General features: G+C 39.7%; 1 protein-coding gene across 1 annotated transcript; it reads right to left on the reverse strand.

Annotated features, from left to right (window-relative positions):
* Positions 1–460: 460 nt before the first annotated feature.
* LOC135243178 (GTPase IMAP family member 8-like) lies at positions 461–13,082 on the reverse strand. Its single transcript, XM_064314799.1, has 5 exons — positions 12,785–13,082; positions 5,148–5,861; positions 4,144–5,034; positions 1,439–1,696; positions 461–765 (listed from the first exon to the last, which is right to left on the reverse strand). Exons 1-5 carry the CDS (start codon positions 12,816–12,818, stop codon positions 605–607), a joined length of 2,058 nt encoding a protein of 685 aa, XP_064170869.1. The 5' UTR covers positions 12,819–13,082; the 3' UTR covers positions 461–604.
* Between the last annotated feature and the right edge of the window lie 6,918 nt (positions 13,083–20,000).

A 20,000-nucleotide genomic window follows, 5' to 3' on the forward strand; every position in this document is an offset into this window, starting at 1 on the left:
GCTGTGCGGGGACTGCTCTGCTGCTGTTATACTATGCACCTGCTCCCTCAGATGGAGTATGTGTAAGTCTTTGTGCTGCAGCTCCTCTCTCACATTAAGCAGGTCATGTCTGAGAGCCTTGTTTGCTTTATGAAGCTCACTCACATTTTCTCCTAACTGTCTAATTGTTGCTTTGGTTTCCTCCACTTCTAGACGGGAGAGGCACTCCTGAATGCGCTGCACTGACGCTGGTGTCCTGGGTGTCCGTGGGCTGCAGTGGGCTCTGTGTGCACTAGAGCAGGCTGGCAGAGGGGCTCTACAGGCTGTGTGCACAGGGGAGGCTGGAGCAGTGGTTCCAGCAGCTGACACATTTAGGGAAGCCAATGCAGCTGGTGCTGTTTTAGTGGTCTTTTTGCCGTTAGCAAGAGTTTTTAGTCGATCAAAATTTTTTTCAAAATCCTCTAATTTAGTTATTGATCCCTGAACCATTACAGTGCCCGTATTATAGAAATTTATGTTAAATTTAGGTACAGTGTCCATATATAGCTGACGAATTGATTTGTTGCCACTCATTTTCATTTGCCTGTAGTCTTCATGAAGAGCAGAATGCCAGGCCTCTGGGTGCTCAGTATAGAATAGCAGGTCTGTTAGAATCCATTTCAGAACATTTGTGTCCAAATACGGCCGCAGAATTCCCAGAATGGTTTTCCTTCATCCAGTCATGCACCTTGACACAAGACGTAGCAACATCGGTGGTATCTGGCTCAGAGGATGTGGCTCCCCTTACTGTGAAAGGAAACAGACTTTGTCACAGTGATGTGAGGTTCAGCTCTGATAGGCTGGTTTAATGCTTAAGAGCTAGGAAGCACAGCTCTGATAGGCTGGTTTAATGCTTAAGAGCTAGGAAGCACAGCTCTGATAGGCTGGTTTAATGCTTAAGAGCTAGGAGGCACAGCTCTGATAGGCTGGTTTAATGCTTAAGAGCTAAGAAGCACAGCTCTGATAGGCTAATTTAATGCTTAAGACCTCGGAAGCACAGCTCTGTTTGGCTGGATTACATTTTAAGAGCTAACAAGCACAGCTCTGATAGTCTGATTTAATATGTAAGAGCTAACCACATATAATGTATGAGTTATAATGTGTAATATAATGTGTAATGTATGTGATAATGTTTGAGAAGCAGCTCTGGGGCTTCGTGTCTGTGCTGCTAGGCTAGTATCTACATAACGAGGGTTTCTGCACCATTTCTGGTTCATTCAGTTTAACATGGTTCATAATATAATAGTTCCATCCAATATAAACTTAGCAAAAGTGTAAACATTTAAGTCGTAAATAGATGTAAATACTGCACATGCATATTTAGTGGTATTTGGATGTATTTTCAATGTTAAAAGTGTACATATATCTAAATTTCATACTTGTAAATTATATTGGGAAATCTCTTCATAAAAAAACTCACAGTTAGTGAGGGGATGCTCCATACTGTTTCCTTTAGCAGGAGGGGTGATGTAGGTCTTAACCTCTGTCCTGACCTTGTCGTTGATCATGCCTTGTTTCCTGCCCCATTCCTTTTCAAAGATCAGTTTAATTTCATTATGAAGAAAAGCAAGACTCTGATCTGTTGTCCAGGGTGCTGTTTGTGCCTCCCCCTCTGTGTCCTCCTGAGCGTTCAGTTCCACCCCTGCAGAGCTCCACCCGGCCTCTCTCTCTTCAGTCACTACAAACCAAAAACAGCCATTAGTCAGCTAATATGCCTAGGAAACAACAGCTCACAATTCATTTCTTTTAAAATGTGTTTTAAACATACACCTTTCCTATACCAAGCTAATATATATCTGTGTGGTTATAATTAGAGTTGGAGTGGGTTTCTACTCTAACTCTAATGTTGACGAATAGAATTAATCTGATGTTTGTGGGTCAAATGAATAAAATCCTATGGCTATTTTTATTTATTTATTCTTGCTTGGAGGTAAGGTTGTAACTAACTAACTTACAAGTGAAATTATTTTAATAAGAAATTGATATTCATGAAGGACAGGATTCCATTCCCGCTTTTGCTTCATTCTTAGATGGGAAGAACCATTACATTAATTGAAAAGGAGCACCTCTTCATGTGTCTCTCTTCCCAAAAGTGCATCTATGTTTCCTGTCTATGTGATTTGGACAAGGAAACAGCCATGAACAAGTACACATAAGAAAAAAATTATGAATGCCGAACTGTTCTTGGAGGCGTTCTTATCCACAGTTTACGATCAAATGTAATTTATTTTATTTATTATTTTATTATCCTTTATTTAACCAGGAAGGTCCCATTGAGATACAATATCTCTTCTGCCAGGGAGTCCTGGTCAAGATGACAGCAGGAAAATAAAAGTTTCATATTAAAAACAAACCAAAGAAAATAAATAAATAAAAAATAAAAATATATAATAATAAAAAAACAGACATACAAAGATCAGGAGCTAAAAGGCACTTTTTGCTAAAAGCAATAACATTGTTCAGTAAAAACAGATTTTAACATATTTTTATACATGTCAAGAGAGGGTAGGGATTTTAGATTAAGAATGCCTTGTAACTCACTCCAGACATGCGGGGCATGAAAGGAAAGGGCTGATTTACCCAGTTCTGTTCGAATACTTGGGACCATGAGGAGAATTTTCTCTGAGGAGCTAGTGTTATGGCTACTGGAGTAATATTTCAGTAAGCCGGATATGTACTGCGGTAGTTTACCCAGTAAAGCTTTAAAAATAAAAATTAACATATGGGTTTTTCTCCTTGAATACAATGAAGTCCATTGAACCATTTCATATAAGTTACAATGGTGCGTATGTACACTTGCACACGTTACAAACCGCAGGGCAGCATGATAGACTACATCCAGTTTTTTCAACAGAGATGAAGATGCATGCATATAAATTTCATCACCATAGTCTAATACTGACAAAAAAGTACTTTGAACCAATCTTTTTCTAGCAGTAAAAGGAAAACATTTTTTTAAACGAAAATAAAAACCTTTGGTCAAAGTTTTTTTAGAAGGCTATCAATATGGACGCTAAAGGTCATCTTGTCATCAATCCAGATGCCGAGATATTTGTAAGAGCTAACCCTCTCTAGCTGAGTACCATCTAGTGTTAGAACTGTACAGTCAGTGGGTGATGAACGGGAACGTGAAAAAATCATAAATTTAGTCTTTTTAGAATTTAAAACCAATTTTAAATTAACAAGTGACATCTGCAATAGATTAAAAGCAGTCTGTAGGGAATCCATTGCCACTTTTAAAGATGGCGCTATAGTATAAATAATTGTGTCATCTGCATAAAGATGTACCTTTGCTGGATTTAACCCTACCCAAGATCATTTATATAATTGTACACACATTTTGTGAATGAGGCCCATTGAGTGGCAATTATGAGAATTAAATGTGGGGCTAAACTAGTACACTATTATATTACTATAATTAGTATAATTATCTTATAAAGGGATTCATGTTCAGAGCAAAAACACTGTCACTCAGACACTGCTTACTGTCATATGCAGACCATATACAGTTTGGCATCTCAGTAAACTATTTCAGAAATGTCGGATAGTTACAGTGGGGGGTAATTGTGAAGCCACTGTGGAGCTCCCAGTGGCTCCTCTGTATTTCAAACAGTGAATAAATTGTCAAATATATTAGGGGCTCAACGAAAAACCTTCCGGGGCTTCAGCCAGGGTTGCCCCCTGTTGGCAAAACAGTGAACTCATCTGAGTACGTCTTACATTTATTTTGGATGTTTACTTCTTCTTTTTAGTATGAACTATTTGTCTAACAATTTAGAAAGTTTTAAAAATGTTTAGCACTTTGAATATTTGATCAGCATAAATGAGGAATACATTGACATTTTTGATACATGGCATGAAAATTATGTTATTTGAAGATCATTTTTTTAAGTAACAAAAGCATAAATTATGCATATTAAAGCAACTGAGTATGTCACATTGGCTTCTTTTTTGGTAGAAACGTATTAGAGCCTTTTCAGAAAGGAAGAGCAAATCAAACTCTTGAGCACAGAACCACAGCCTGTAATCTAAAGACTGTACAGTGAGCAGGTCAGCTTGATTCTGCCATGTATTAGAAAGTAGTGAAACAACAGAATGTTCCAAATTGATAAAAAGGAGAGTTACCCATGCAGCGTCTTCTCTTTGATGGGGTAATTTGCTCCTGCATCACAGAATACGCTTCTCTGCGCCGTTTCTTTTCAACCACATTGCTCCTTCTATCGTGCTGTTGAGTCTCTCTCACATTGTCTCTTCTCCTATCCAAACCCATTTTCTCCAACAGCTGCTCTTCTCTCTTCATCCAGAGTTCATCAATAATTTGCATCAGTTCTGTTACTTTCTGCTTCTCTGTGCTGTGATCAGCCCCCTTGGTCTCTCTGTCCATCTCCTCTATCTTCTCTACCACCTCACCTTGTGTCTCAGTCAGGGGATAAAAGACACTTTTACCTGCTACCATCTCCTCAATCTTCTCCAGCAGCTCTGTGACTTGGGTGTGATCCTCCTTTTTCATATTGCAGAGAACATGGTACCTGTTCCCACATTTCTCAATGAGCCACTGGAGGGCGTGTCCTTCTCTCTCTATGTGCTGCTCGATGGAGATGTTTCCTAGGTATTCTCCCCAGGTGAACAGCACTAGAGTGTGTCCCCACACTCTCTCTCCAAGGTGCTTCATGTTGTCTAGAACTATCTTCAATTGTTCTTCTTTAAATGAGGTGTCTGCAGGAATGACCAGAAGAATCACATGGGGTCCAGGGTGACACAATGTCAAACTCTTTAGCACTTCCTCTTTTATCCAATCGGGTGTGAGCTTAGCTGGCATAAACTTCCACCAGCCAGGTGTGTCGACCACGGTGACCTGCCTCCCAGCGACTTCACCTTGCTTCTTCTCACCCTGTGCAGTTCTTCTACAAACTCTAAACTCCTCTCTGCCCAGGATGGTATTTCCTGTCGAGCTCTTGCCCCCAGCCACCCACCCCAGTAACACCACCCTCAGCTCGGAGGGGCGGCTTGTTCCCCCTGTCAGGGAGAAAGAACATCACTTTCAGCAAACTAGACGAAACTGCCATCTTCATTCTGAGAAAAGACTAAAACAGAAAATGAATCAAAGCAATAAAAGTTATTAATCTTACCTTTAAGAAGGTCTCGAAGTATCTCTCTGTGCTCCAGCACGTGCCTTACTCTCTGATTGGCTCTTTCTTCTGTAATCCTCCTCTTCTCCTTCATGTCCTGTAGAACTTTATTCTCAATGTGAAAATGGTAGCCACCATTATCCGCCACCATCTTCTCTATCATCTCCAGCAGTTCTGAGACCTGAGAGACCTCACTGCTGTTCTTACTGCTGAGAACATGGTACCTGTTCCCACATTTCTCTATGACCCACTGGAGGGCCTGCCCTTCTCTCTCTATGTGCTGCTCGATGGTCATTTCCCTTAAAGTGTCCCCACAGGTTAACAGCAGTATCGTGTGTCTCCACACTGTGTCACTGAGAAGCTCCAGGTGTTCCTGCACTGCTCTCCTGTGTTCCTCTTGAAATGATGAGCCCAAATTAATGACCAGCAGGACAGCATGGGGCCCAGGGGGGCACAGAGACACACTGAAGGCAATCTGGTCTTTCAGCAGTTCTGGGGAATATTCAGCAGGAAAATAACCGACCCAGCCAGGAGTGTCCACCACAGTGACCTGCCTCTCAGATACATTAGCCTGCACCTTCTTGCACGTTAGAACAGTTTTTACTCCAGGTGTAAACTCCAGTTTGCCCAGGATGGTGTTTGCTGCAGAACTCTTCCCACTCTCTTCTGCTCCCAGCAGCACAGTCCTCAGCTCTGAGAGAGGCCTTGTCTCCCCTGTCAGAGAGAATGAACATTTTTATTGCTATTTAACAGGACATATTCAACACTCGCATATTCATAAACACTGGTGCATACTGGAGTCTCTCATCGGTGGTGTCGGTTTACAAAAACCATATTTTTTTTTTTTTTTTTTTTTCTTCTCAGCCAAATTAGAAAATGATACATTTTTTTCATTAATTATTTTCAATTCATAGGATTTTGTTTACCCATTTCTTTCAAATATTATTTTTTAATATTAATTTAATATTATTTAATTAATATTGTTGTTAAATTTACATTTTACATACAATTTACAACTCTCAACTGAGATTTATTATACAAATTGTTTATTTAAATTACGCACAGAACTAAGTAATTTATGGCAGAAACATTTCACAACATTAGTGTAAAAATGATAGATAAATCTGGCAGAATCATGGACATACTCATATATTCCAAAAACCATAAACTTCCCTACCACTGTTAAATTGCTTGTGCTTTGTTTAAACTGTCATATTTGCATCTTTTAAATTACCAAACCTTTTTTTAAAGTCTTTTTTTAGTTTTTAAAGTCTCCACTGATTTAACATTAGCAGAACTCCTTATCTGCTTTGACTTTGATTTCCAAACTGGCAGTTATCTAATCTTGCAACAATTACCAGTGTAAACCTCATAAACCTGAAACTCACAAGCAAGCAAACTACCAACCTACTATCTCTTGTCTTATCTGTCTCGACAAAGAACTATTACTACCTGAGGCAAACTGAGTTAATAAGCAGGATGTGATTTGTGAGAGAAAAAAAAGAAACAGAGGTGCATGTTTTTGGAATGGCCTCTTCAAGAAAATAATGTCAGGAATGGTACAGACCAGTGCTCCTCAGTCCTGGAGAGCTGCAGGGTCTGCTGACTTTTGGTGTTACTCAGCACTTCAGTAGCACAGTGATTGATCACTTAAAGCAGGTGATTGCTATGCAAGCTCAGGTCACCTAGTTTCTAGGGTTTGAATTGGATGCTTGAACACAACAACCAGACTCTGGCACTCCAAGACCAGGATTGGTATAGATGGTATAGACGTTCATGTACCGAGTAGGCCACTGTAACATTACATGCCAGTCAGTATAGCCGATAAGTATTTGGACAGTCACAGTTTTTATTGTTTAGCTCTGTAGTCCAGCACATTGGATTTGAAATGAAACAATGAATATGCGGTTCAAGTGCAGACATCAGCTTTAATTTTAGGGCATTTACATCCATATCCATATTAAGTGATCAATGTAGGAAATAGAGACCTTTTTATGCATAATTCCACATTTTAGGGGACAATTGACTTCTCCGGTGTTTTATTGTCAGCTGTGAGTCACTGCATCATTAGTTCATGCATAATAAAGCTAACAAAAGTGCTCCTCCAAAGTGTGTGGATGTCATCATTACTCATAAATATTACTCATATTAGGTACAATACCTAATGCTTATTCCTTTCGGATGAGAAGTTAAACCTAGGTCCCGACTCACTGTGGTCATAAAAGATCCCGTGACACTGTTTGCAAAGAGTAGGGGGTTCCCCGGTGTCCTGGCTAAAATCCCAGATCTGGCTCTTGCAAAAAAAAACTTGCCACCTAATCATCCCCTGATTTAATTGGCTAAAAATGTCCTCTCCCTCCAGTGGAGCTGCTCAGTGGCCAAAATAGAGGATTGTGGTTGTACTGGGCAGCTCCCAGGTGTGAATGTGTATGAATGTGAAGCAGGGCGTTCCTGCAAAAGAGCATTCGTGCTCTCTGAACCTACCCTGGGTAAATAAAGGTTAAATAAAAAAATAATTACTACTCTACCAAAAAAATGGGAGACACAGCAGTCTCCCGAAAAAAGTATTTTACTTGTCAAATAGACTTGAACTTGGGTGGACCGCAACGATATTCTACAATATTCATAAATTCTCAGGAAAATTGATGAGTAATTTCACCTTCAACTGGCTGTGGTCAGCAAAAAACAAACAAAAAAATCAATTAACATAAGCGTGAGCTGATTGGTCCATTTTCGAGCTAAAGGAACATTATTGTATTTCACATTACAGTAAAGGATGATTGCTGAAATATTTAATCAGTCATAAAAAATTAACACAAAACCTATAGTTGAACTACAGCAACATGCTGTATACAGCGGCAACAGGAAAGTACTAATCATAATACAGTAATATTACTGATAAATCAAGTAAAATTCCTAACAGTGCATTTAATTAACCCCTTCAGACCTGAATTATGTTACAGGGATGGGAAAAATACAACTATGCATTTTCCCCATCCCAAATGCATCCAGAAATGAGATTCAATAAAAAAAATCTTTTATTGCAAATCTTTAATTGTTATTTTTTGTACATTCCAGTGGACACTGTGTCCGAACAGTTGTAAAATGTAACATGTAAAATTCAATGGACTTGTATTATGGACTTGTTTTTTTTAATTGATTAATGTCTTGGAGCATTGACTTTACTTGTTTTGCTTAGCATAAGTATTTCATCCCTTTGGTAAAAACAATGAACAACTTGTGTTAATGTGTTAAAAGGCAAAAAATCCTTTGAAAAAATGACTTTCTTCAAAATGTTCTCTGATTTTCTGTGCTTTTCTTTATTGGATAAACATCTTAGAACATGAACTTTACTAGTTTAAGTATTTCCCCTTTTTGGAGAAAAACAATGAACAACTGGGGGGGGGGGGGGGTTACATTTCAGAACCTCACCCCACCCCCACCCCCATCTTGAGTCAACAGACTTCTTGAGACAACGGACTTCTTTAGTGAATGGACTTCTTGAGCCAGCTGACTCATTTTCTGTGGGCATTCATGAAGCAGTTTCTCGTTGGAACAAAACAGTAGTGGACCTTGCACAGAAGGCATGTGTTCTTCCAGTGCAGTGAGGCAATTTGCACCTGGTTGCCTCTTTTTTTGTTGTCAAAGTTTGGCATATGGTCCATCATGTCCATACGGACCTCTTCAATGGGCAATCTCTCTTTGGCTGTAAAAATTTTGACTGCTTCGTCAAGAGATGAAGTGCTTGGTCTGCCTCTTTTCCTCGCTGCCTCAGGCTTCCCAGCACGCACAAGGGCCTCAGCCACATTCATCTTAAAGTGAAGCAGATCCAATGTGTACTGGGCAGGGACCAGTTCCGTGTCTCTGCGGTACTCGAGCCAGTTGTTCACAACAGTAAGATCAACGGCATGAGTTATCATCCGAAGAGGCCATTTTCTGGACCTGATATCTATTCTGTATAGACTCACGGTTTCCACCAGTGTATTGCAAGCCCGGCGGCCCGCCGGGCCTAAGTTGACCCCCCGCCGGGCCTTTTTTTAATGTATTTTTAAGATGTTTTTTAAACTACAGTTACAGTGGGGCGGCTCGGTTGAAAAGCTCACCAGCAACATATGTTGGATAAAACGTGAACGCACTATAGGAAAACAGCAGGTCTGAGATCAGCGTTCTTTACCATATAGACATAGTTCTTTACCCTCATTGTGCGTAGAGTGACGTTCAACACTTGACGCTTCCAACTATCACAAGCTGACGTTACCTAGCAAGCCACCATTTCTTATTTAGTAGGCTAACTAACCTCATTACAAACTGCGTTATCACTCCATCTCGTCGGTAAGTACATTCTTTTTATATTAACTTAAGCAGTGTGTAGGTAACGTTAAACTAGTAGCATGAATGTAACGTTCGATATATTGTAACAATACATGACTTAATCACCATCGAAATAACAACTTCACTTGTTTATTAATAACGTTAGCTTGATGACATACTGCTGTCAAGCCTGCCGCCACTTCGGAAATCAGTCAAGCCAGCCACCACGTTATTTCCTACTGCGCGTACACGTGCGTTATTACGGTAATGAGGTTTTTCCACTTGGAAGAACTTAAAAATGCGTTGACAAAACGCGGCTTGCCATCGCTTTCAAAAAAAAAAAAACTCTATTTATCGTTCTAAATGCCAAATCAATTTCACTGTCTCTGAATTTCGAGAACAATCCACCGTGGAATTTCAGAATAAAAGCCTTTAAAATATATTCTAGACAAGATGTTCTACTCAGAAAATTACTAAAAGAAAACTGTCTGTTTCCAATCACTAATTCCACTTCAGATACATTCTAGAGGACCCCAGGTAGCTGCACAAAAAGTTCCAGAACGATTCACTGTGGAATTTAAGAATAAAGGCCCTTTGAAAATATTGAAGTAATAATCTCGAATATTTTCATTAAAATAAATGTTTGTTAAGTCACTATCTATCGCCAAATTAGGTAAAACAATGGTGATTAAGTGTATTATTATAATAATTTATGATTAAAGAACTGGGTGTTTTGGGTGGGTTTTTCCCAGAAAAAGATCACAAGCGGCGCATAGTTAGTGACGCGGCGTACTGTTTTTTTCCGGTGTCTGCCAGCGTTACAATAACAGCGAGGGGGGGGGGGGGGGGGGCGTGTACAGTGAAAAGTTCTAGAACGTTTTGTGCAGATACCTGGGGTCCTCTAGAATGTGTCAGAAGTGGAATTAGTATTCAGAAACAGACAGTTTACTTTTAATAATTTTCTGAATAGTACAGTCTCTGGCCCATACCTCCCCCCAGAAGTTCCTTGCAAAATATCAGGAGCAATGGCCGTGCCTCCGCCCCTCAGAATTTCCGCGCTATGCATTTTGCACATTGTGCAATTATGATTTTTACATTAACCACCAAGGAGCTTCAGGTAATAATTTAGCTAAACCTCTAGTTACAGAGGCCTACATTCCTAGATAATTTTTCAATTGAGTACATTTTTTTTCCATTAGGCCTATTTTATTAATTAAATAAAAATGGAAATCATGAACAGAAACTTGGTTTTATTCACAATTGACAGTGTTTTACATCGCAACATTTAAGTTTTTAATTTTTTTTTACATTACAACATAAGTTTCTGTAAATACTTGAACATGAAAACATGTTACAATATACAAAACAAATTATTTCCGTTTTTATTAAATAATTGAATGCAATTCAGTTATGGTTATCAGTTTGTATAAGCGCACATATCATATAATGAAATATTAATCATGAAAAAAATGATGATGAAAAAAAGGTGTAGGCTACTCAAACTTTCGACTTGCAAGTAGCCTATATCATAATATAGCCCAGTGCAGTGCAAGTGAAATTTTAGAATCAGGTCAAATTATACAATTTTGCCTGATCACTTCCAACAGTCAAAACTAGAATTATGAAGAAAGGCTTGTGTGTGTGTGTGTGTGTCTCTTGCAGACTTCGCCACATGGAGGGGAAAAAACATTTTAAAATGATGGCTGTTACAGATTCAGTCCCTAGAATTAACTCATTCTTCCTACAAGCACGCAATTTGAGACCAATTCGGGCAGAAACCCTTTTCAATACACTCATTGTAGAACACAACTTGCCGTTAGCTACTGCAGACCACAAGGAAGATGTTTCCCGATAGTAAGATAGCAAACAGTATGGCTGTGCCAGAACTAAGTGTTACACTGACTTGTGGTACTCAAAATATTTTCCCAAGGTTGGCAGGTCTGATACTGTATAAGTGTCCTGTCTTGCGTAGGCTATTTGAGGTTAATATGAAAAGGGTGGTCCCTATCAGCACGTCTAGGAATCCGTACATATTCACTGTTCTAACTCAAGTCGCAGGACGCAAAATAGCCGTTGGGAAAGCAGTTTGAAAGTATGAAGCAACGTCTGCGCCATTGGCTTTAATGGGTCACGATGAGATCATTACGAGCCTGTTACTTGTCTTAATGTTGATATAGTAAATAAGGCTGTAGTATTACTAAATGTGTATGTGTGAAGTTGGTTTATTTATTTATACCGTTTATTATGTGTATTTTTACAGGACTTACATTTTAATAGGTAACGATGTCCAGTTATTTCTCTAAAATACGCAGTAACAATGGGCAAGCACCAGCTATAATAATCGCAGGGATTCAACTAAGCAATTCGTTTCACAATTCCATAGTGGGGTTACAACGTTAAATAATGTATTTTTACAAATTTTCGAAATGGTATTTGTTCCAGGTTGCACCCCACAGCACAACAACCTGAGCCCAACGTCAGTCTGCTCATCAGTTTAACTTTCACTCCGTTTGTAACCGGTGCCATATTAGCCAGTAAACACAAACCCAATAATAAACAAACACAGACCGGAAGTAAAAGGGCCAAGCAAATAACCTTGCCAACGCGCGTGCGTCCGATGAAAGCGTCTATACGACCAACCTCTGTTCAGTTAGCGATAACTCCTCATGCACCAATCAGAAGCCAGTACCTACTGTTGTTAGGAAGAATTTCGAAATGTAGGTTTCTAGCCCTGCAGAAAGTTATTATATTGAGTAATCTCTGCCTAACATAATTATTACACTGAATATTTCACCTGAATATTGCAAACCACTTAATTTGATTTAGTCATGGGAATTATTTCATTTAAAGCATAAAAGAATAAGTAATGGCCACTTAATTGTATAATTAAAGACAAAATTTGGCCTTACACTGTTCAACATTTGGTACGCTCAGAAACAGATTGAGATATGGTATGAGTGAAATACGGTACAAAGACTTTCTCAGAATAAGGACACATGAAAAGAAGCTGAAATATGGGACCATCCCAGGAAAAACAGGACATCTGGTCAACCGATAGTTAGCAAAACATACTCCCAAACTTTCTGTTTCAAAATGTATCCTATAATTTTAAGTTTTCAAAAGTAGCATGAGCACAATTGATGCGTGCCCTTACGATTTTTCGTTTCAAATAATTATTTATGAACATAATAGTAAAATATGAAAATAATCTCTTTTTTTACATTCTGCAGAGTAGATGCCAGTACTATTACAGGAACTGCAGCATGTGTTTAAATTCTTACAGAAAGATGTATGAGATATATGATGGAAATGAAAGGAAAACTCACCAACATGACGTGTTGACGATTCACCTGTATCCATTTCTCCTTCTCTCTTTCTCTCTTTTAGAGTGGGTTTATTTCAGCTGTTCTGGGTGTAAAATCTTTTACAAGGCCGTAGAGTCCACAGCACTGTTCCTCTCCTGCTGTGCGCAGATTAGGGTTGTATCCGAATCCGAATACCGTATTCGGGAAAGCACGAATAATGCGATGGAAACAGATATTTATTATACCAGAAGTTGCTCGTTATTTTTCGGATTCGGGGAGGGGGGGGGAATCAGCTCCATGTCCAGTTCTCATAGCCTCTATCTAACGTTACACGAGAAGAGAGAGAGAGAGAGAGAGAGAGAGAGGGGGGGGGGGGGGGGGGCGGTTACCAGTTACACACACCAACAAACGTTGGGTCACTGCGCTGCAAAACGCAGCAACCACCATGTTACTCATTTAATAAGTAAGTTCTATGCGTCAGCCATTATGTTTCTTCTTCGATTCATATCATTGTGGATGGCCACTAGATAAAAATGCCCATTCTGTTTGCAACATAGGACTTTGATTTCACTAACTAGTCGTTTCATTTACTACACATTATTGAAAAGTGATCGCTATATTCTGTAGTCGCCCCCACCGAGGCAGCGCACAGCAGTCAGCGGGCTGAGAGCTGACCATTCCCGGCTGTCACTCAGGGAAACTCTCGCATCGAGGAAGAGGTGCGGGAGCTAGCGAGACACAAGCCTGGTGTGGCAGCTGGATTTCTTTCAGACCCCCGCAACCTATACCTCAAAATCAAGCTTAGAACCTATAGTTTTTAGCTGTATGTGTTAATTTCCTCCATTACGTACTGTATTTAATGTGCAGAGAGACACATTTGTAGACACTCCCAGAATGTTGCCTCTGATTTAAACGGGGGGGGGGGGGGGGTTGTTGATTGTCAGTACACCTATAAAAGCTGTCTTTTTTGGAAGACAGAGAGAAATAAATGATCCATGATTCCACAAACTCACACACACACACATACACATGCGTACACACGCACACACACACACACACACACACACATGCACACACTGGCTATAAATCTGTAGTGTTTCCAAATGGCTGAAATACCTCATACTACATGGTGGTTCCCAAAGCAACCTCCTTCCTCCAGGAATACTGAGGTACGCCAATACCAGCCCAAATGAACCCCAAAGTAACAGAATGACTGAAAATTGCAGTACTGTACTTTAATGAATGCAAGGATGCCTTTTTGTTTTCTTGAATTAGCTTCAGGCCTGGTAACTCTGGATAACAGCCATGTCAAATAAATAGTTTATTAATGGCCCTCTTAATGAAGCATTAATAAAGTGTGAATCTCAGAATAAAGTATAATTCTGGGGCTGAAGGGTATGCATCCAGAGGCTGTATGAACAATTTATGGGGTTCATTCACAATCATTAACTGACATGTCAGTTTCTTTATAATAATGCAAGAACTCCCTTTTCTTGAGTGCCACAGTCTCAGGTTACAGAAAATATTTATGACCAAAAGCAACATGAAATATAATTGCTTTTAAAGAAGAAATGGGTAATACATAAAACCTTTGGAAACACAGCAACACTGTCTGAGTTGCTTTGGAGTTACCTGAAATGTACTTTCCTGCTTCAGACTACAAACTCCCAAATACTTCTATACCTGCCACTGTAAAGGATCATCAGGAACATCAGAACATCAGGAACATCAGGAACATCAGGAATATCAGAGATGCGTTCAAATTCAGTGAACAAGGCGAACACTTGCAAACTATTTCAAACTTTTTTCCGTTAGCTTTGTGTTCGCCGCGAACACTTGCAAACATAAGCGAACGGTCTGAAAAGGTAGTTTGCGGTGAACAAAAATGGACGCTGGACTGAGGGAAATGTTCCCAGATGGGTATTTCAATTGAAGATGCCGTTAAGTGTGGTCAGTTTTTTCAATAATGTTATTGCTAACGCTAGCCAATGTTATTATTGTTCGCTAGCTAGCTATTGTTTTTTTTATCATCGATGATCACAGATCTGCGGCTGTGAGTACAAATGCTCTTGTCGCCATGTCTGTTTATGTTTAATGCAAACAATTTGGAATGTTCGTAAAAAGCCGTTCAAATTGAACTGTTCAAAGAAAACATGTTCACCACAAGCATTTGCCTCTGTTCGCTGAACTTGAACGCACCTCAGAACATCAGAAACATTCGAACATCAGGACATCAGGAACATCAGGACATCAGAACATCAGGAACATCAGAACATCTGAAACTTCAGAACATCAGAACATCAGGAACATCAGAACATCAGAAAATTCAGAGCATAAGAAACATTAGAACATCAGGACATCAGAACATCAGGAACATCAGAACATCAGAAACTTCAGAACATCGGAACATCAGAAACTTCAGAACATCAGAACATAAGAAACATTAGAACATCAGGACATCAGAACATCAGAAACTTCAGAACATCAGGAACATCAGAAACATTAGAACATCAGAACATCAGGAACATCAGAAACATCATAAAATGTCCCCAGGATATCAGAAGCTTCTGTAAATATCCACAGAAAGGGGACTGTCCCTTTAAGAGTAGATTACCCCTCTTCTTCTCAGTGATTGTTTTTTCTCCTCATCGCCAACTCTCACAAGCTTTATGATAAAAGTGTTACTCACCTACAAAAGGGGGAGGATATAAATTAAATGACAAATTCAACTAAATGAACAATCTGAGCTATTCTCTTATTTTCAATCCAGGTTTGCAAAGCCATAGTTCAGAGGTTGGGTCAGGCTCATTCATAGAAGCAGCTCTGGACATGGTCCTGGGGTTCGAGTTGAGGTGGGGCTTCCCACAGTGCTGTGGAGCAACAGTCAAGCGCTATATCCCCATCCAGGCACCAAAAAATACCCAGGTGATTTTTACACCAGGAAGGAGTTCCACTCAATGGTGCTTCTAGGCTTTGTGGACCACTAATACCGATTCATGAACATCAACTTCACCTTTCCAGGGAGCATCCACGATGCCTATGTCTACATCAACTTGAAAGTGTTCAAGAAAAATCAATCTGGCATGAGGTAGAAGAAGTCTCTGCCGATGGCCATCTTGGGTGACAGTGCTTATTCCATGTAACCCTGGCTGATGAAGGCTTTCTGTGGCCAGATACTAACATGAGAAAATCTGGAATTTAAGGGAATCGGGATGCTAGTTGAGAATGCCTTCGAAAAGGTTGAAGAGAAGGTGGAGATGTTTTTTTTTGGATGGAAGAGGGAACTTGATTGAAAACATTGTAGGTAATGTTAGCCTAAAACCATGCACCTGAGTCGTGTGACCTGTAGTGTCTGTGCTGGCTAGTGATGGTGTAGACGAAGGTCCCAAAACGGGTGTAGCATCCTCCGCAAACAGATCAATGGATAGGTTATGGTCCAAGGCAGACTCGTCTTCATCTCCTTCATCTTCATTGCTGTTCACCAAATTCACAGGCTCCACACTTGGCCAGTCCGTAAGAACTTAATCCATAATATTGAAAAAAAGACAGGTGATCCTCGCTACTGCTGGTGGTTACATTATTGGTTACATTATTACATTATTTCTTTGTGTTCTGTCTTTTCCCTCAGCTGATCAGGAGAGCTTGTATATCCTGCTTCAGACAGCTTCACAGACATCTGCTCAAAAACATTTTTATTTCTACTGGTGCCGTCAAGTTTACTTTGAATAGATTCTTTGGCCACAAAGTAATAAATAAATTTGTTTCCTCCTGAGACTAATTTAGTCGTTTCGTTACTTGTTTAGACATGTTTTCTGTTTAGTTTTTTATTCGTATTATTATTTAGCTAACATTAGCTGCCTAGTTTTCTTATTTGTAACCCAAATGATTACACCAGAAATCCGATATGTTACGATATGTTTTGATGACACAGTGGTGAAGCGCTGTGACTGGAGTACAGGAATATGTGTCATGGTCCTGTGTTCCTGTCTGCGTTTTCCCTGTTGGGCCGCCAGATGGCGGCACTTCTGTTTTGTGTCCTGCTCTCCCTGTGTTAATTGTATGATTGTTTCCAATTGTCTCGTGATTCTATCATTGTTCCCACCTGTGTCTTGTTATCCCCTCCTTTTTTGGTTTGATTGTTTTTTGAGTTCACCTGTGTCTTGTTACTCCTTGTCTATTTAAGTTCTCTGTTCCCTTGACTCGGGTGCTGGTTCCTTGTGTTTGTTTCCGATGTATGTTTCAGACCCTTTGTACCTGCCTGCGTTTTTTTACCTGTTTGTGTTTTGTTCATGACTTGTGTTTGTTTGACCTACCTGTTTGTTTGAATTACCCTTGTGCTCTGCCTGCCTGCGTTCTGCCCTGACCGTGTTCTGCCCTGCCTGTATTTGTGAGTTCCTCTTGTTTTCTGTTTTGTTTAGATATTTTTTGAGTTTGTGTTTTTGCCCATCGTGGCCTTTTCTGTTCCCTGTTTGTTTGCCTTTTGTCAGTAAAGTCTTTTGTTCCCCTCCCATTTTGGATTTGTTTTCTTTTCCCTCTGCGTTTGGGTCCCCCCTACCCGAACCCTGACAATATGACGCCGTGCTCATTGTTTATACTAACCTCGATTCACACTGACAACAATTAGCCCCTTTTTACAGGGGTAACCCCGAAAATTTGGGATAACCCTGCTCTGGGGCAGGGTCAGCTAACCCCAGGTTAAAGTCGGGGTTAGCCCACTTTGGAACTTGCCGTGTGAAACATCTAACCCAGGGTAGAGCCCAGTTAAAGGTGTAGTTGAAGAAATGAGTGAGAGGGAGGTAGATTGATAAAAATGTTCCACCCCCTCCCAATCCGCTCCCCTCAGATCTCCCTCAAAAGCCCCTCCTTCCAAACATATGCTCATGGGCTGCTTGACATCGGAGTACCAAACAGAGAGGACAGATTTCATATAAATCGATGTGTATGTCAAAAATGCAAAAATGACCTTTTTGGCTGTTTTAGGGTTTCATTAGGGCTGGCTTGTAAACATAAGATGACAGCACCAGGGTCTTGCATTGTTTGGAAGATAGCGAACTTTAGCCCACTTACTGTCACCAGTCACAGGAATCCACTTTGGCGGCTTTCCCGGTTCATGATTTGAGTCACATGATCATGCGATCAAAACCGTAGTAAAGTGCTATGCTTCAGAATCTACATGCTTTCAGCTTTCAGGGGATTTCTTCTTGCTGTGATGTCACATGTCCAAAGTGTTCCTGTGGTAGGTAGTATTACTGTGCTGATCTGATGTTCACTGATATTGATTACTTCTGTGTGCAGTTCATTTGGGACCAATAACAGAGGAATAAAGAAAAGAGGAACAGGCCATTCAGCCCATGTAGAACACAATAATTTAAGGATACATAATGGGGAGAAAAGGCTATTCAGCTCATCTAGAACATAATAACACATAAATAAAGCTGCAAGCAGTGATTCCCAGGTCCAAGCAGCATCACCCACAGTTGGCAAACACAGACTCTATGATGGTGGACACCAATTTTACCTATATATGTTCCAACTGAGATTGTGGACCATGCCATCAACTTAGGGACCTGTCTGATGCAGCAGTGAATTTTTGAACATTTCTTCATATTTGGATGTAGTCTTGTAGATGAAGTCTGTAGTGCCACCATGTGGTTGGATTGCATTTTGGGCTGGAGTCTTGATCCCATTGCCAATGTCCATACCAAGTTTCATAACTTTTTGTGAAACAGTTGAAGAATTATTAGAATTTAGAATATGTAAGATGAGGCAAAATCCCAAATTTCATGGAAATTTGTCAAATATTATAGTAGGAGTTGCTTTATATATTGTTTCAGAACATTCAAAATGGCAGAAAATCCAATATATTGTTCTTATGATTCTTTGAGGCATCTCTGTTCTTTGTGAGGAGGGACATCTACTGACATTTTTAACTGTCTAGGTCAAGCAGTGGAGGAGTTTAATAATTGCAATTTCAACCGATTAGCGCCAACAAGTGATTCTGCATAGTTGGATGACTTCCCCTAGCAAAATGTTTCAAGAGAATTAGCCAAGTGATCAAGGAAGAAGTAAAAAAAATCATAGATGAGTAAATATAATACAAAATGGAGGCTAATTCAAGATGGTGCTGAAAAATAAAGCATGCATATATGTTGCTTAATGAAACCTTTGTCATTGTAGCAAGCTTGAAATCTCTGCAAAGTGTTACGTCCCCGTTGTGGTCTAGGGGTGCAGGGGAGTAACAAAATGACTGATTATTAAAGATTAAAGTTTATTTACACAATTATCTATACAGTGAACAAACGGGAGGGGAAACACTGGGCGGTACCAAACAAAAGAAGATAACAAACAGAAATATAAGCTATTAACAATTCTACAAATAAAAGAAACTAACTAACTGAAACCCAAAAATCTTCCAAACCTAACTAACTACTCTAACTATTCTAAACTGAACAAAAACATACAAGGGTGGTACACGCCCGTATCTATATATATACACAAGTGAAACTAACAGTGACAGTGAAGAAAACAAACACCTACTTAAATCCCACTCCCAATATATATATACAAAACCAGCAACCAAACCAGAGACGCAAATCCAAACTCAAAGTCTTTTCAGAAATTCGATCGATTACACAAGTCAAAAAATAGCACTAAGTCACACGAGTATACAGAAGTGAATGAACATTCAAATCCAAGACACACCGAGGTGTAACTGACAATGTTAGGTTTTTATAGGTGTGGGTCTGTTCCTCATTGGCCGCCCGGCAGGTCCGCAGAAGAGGATTGGGGGGGAAACGGCGCACTCTTCCTTCTTCTTCACCAATGGCGGAGTGACCCGTAACAGACCTCACGGGATAATGAGTCCGACAGAAAAAAAACAAACCTGGCACGTAACAAAAGGAACAGTGAATTTTTGAATATTTGCTTATCTTTGGGTATCTATTGTACCACTCTATGATGATAGGGCTGGAGTCTTGATGTAACTGTTAATGCTCATACCAAATTTCATAACTTTTTGTTAAAGGTTTTCGAATTATTACAATTTTTGTGACAAGCCACACCCACTGCAAATTCATTGGATCATGATTTGGCCATATTTTCAACTAACCACTAGAAAATTAATACCTGTATAAAGGTATGTGCAATGCGGTAAAATATTTTTGTAAATTATCGTAGGAGGAGAAACATTTTAAGTGTTCTCCAAATAATTAAAAATGGTGGAAGATGCTATATGGCA

The sequence above is a fragment of the Anguilla rostrata genome, chromosome 17 (genome assembly GCF_018555375.3).
Source record: "Anguilla rostrata isolate EN2019 chromosome 17, ASM1855537v3, whole genome shotgun sequence".
Lineage (NCBI taxonomy): Eukaryota > Metazoa > Chordata > Actinopteri > Anguilliformes > Anguillidae > Anguilla > Anguilla rostrata.

What these genes read in the sequence shown, in the direction of transcription:
- LOC135243178 (XM_064314799.1), bottom strand. Translation starts at nt 12,818, where the DNA reads ATGGATACAGGTGAATCGTCAACACGTCATGTTG. An exon ending in ACTTCGAGACCTTCTTAAAG is followed by an intron (nt 5,035 to 5,147) that starts GTAAGATTAATA and finishes TCTCCCTGACAG; the next exon opens with GGGGAACAAGCCGCCCCTCC. An exon ending in GGAGCATCCCCTCACTAACT is followed by an intron (nt 766 to 1,438) that starts GTGAGTTTTTTT and finishes TTCCTTTCACAG; the next exon opens with TAAGGGGAGCCACATCCTCT.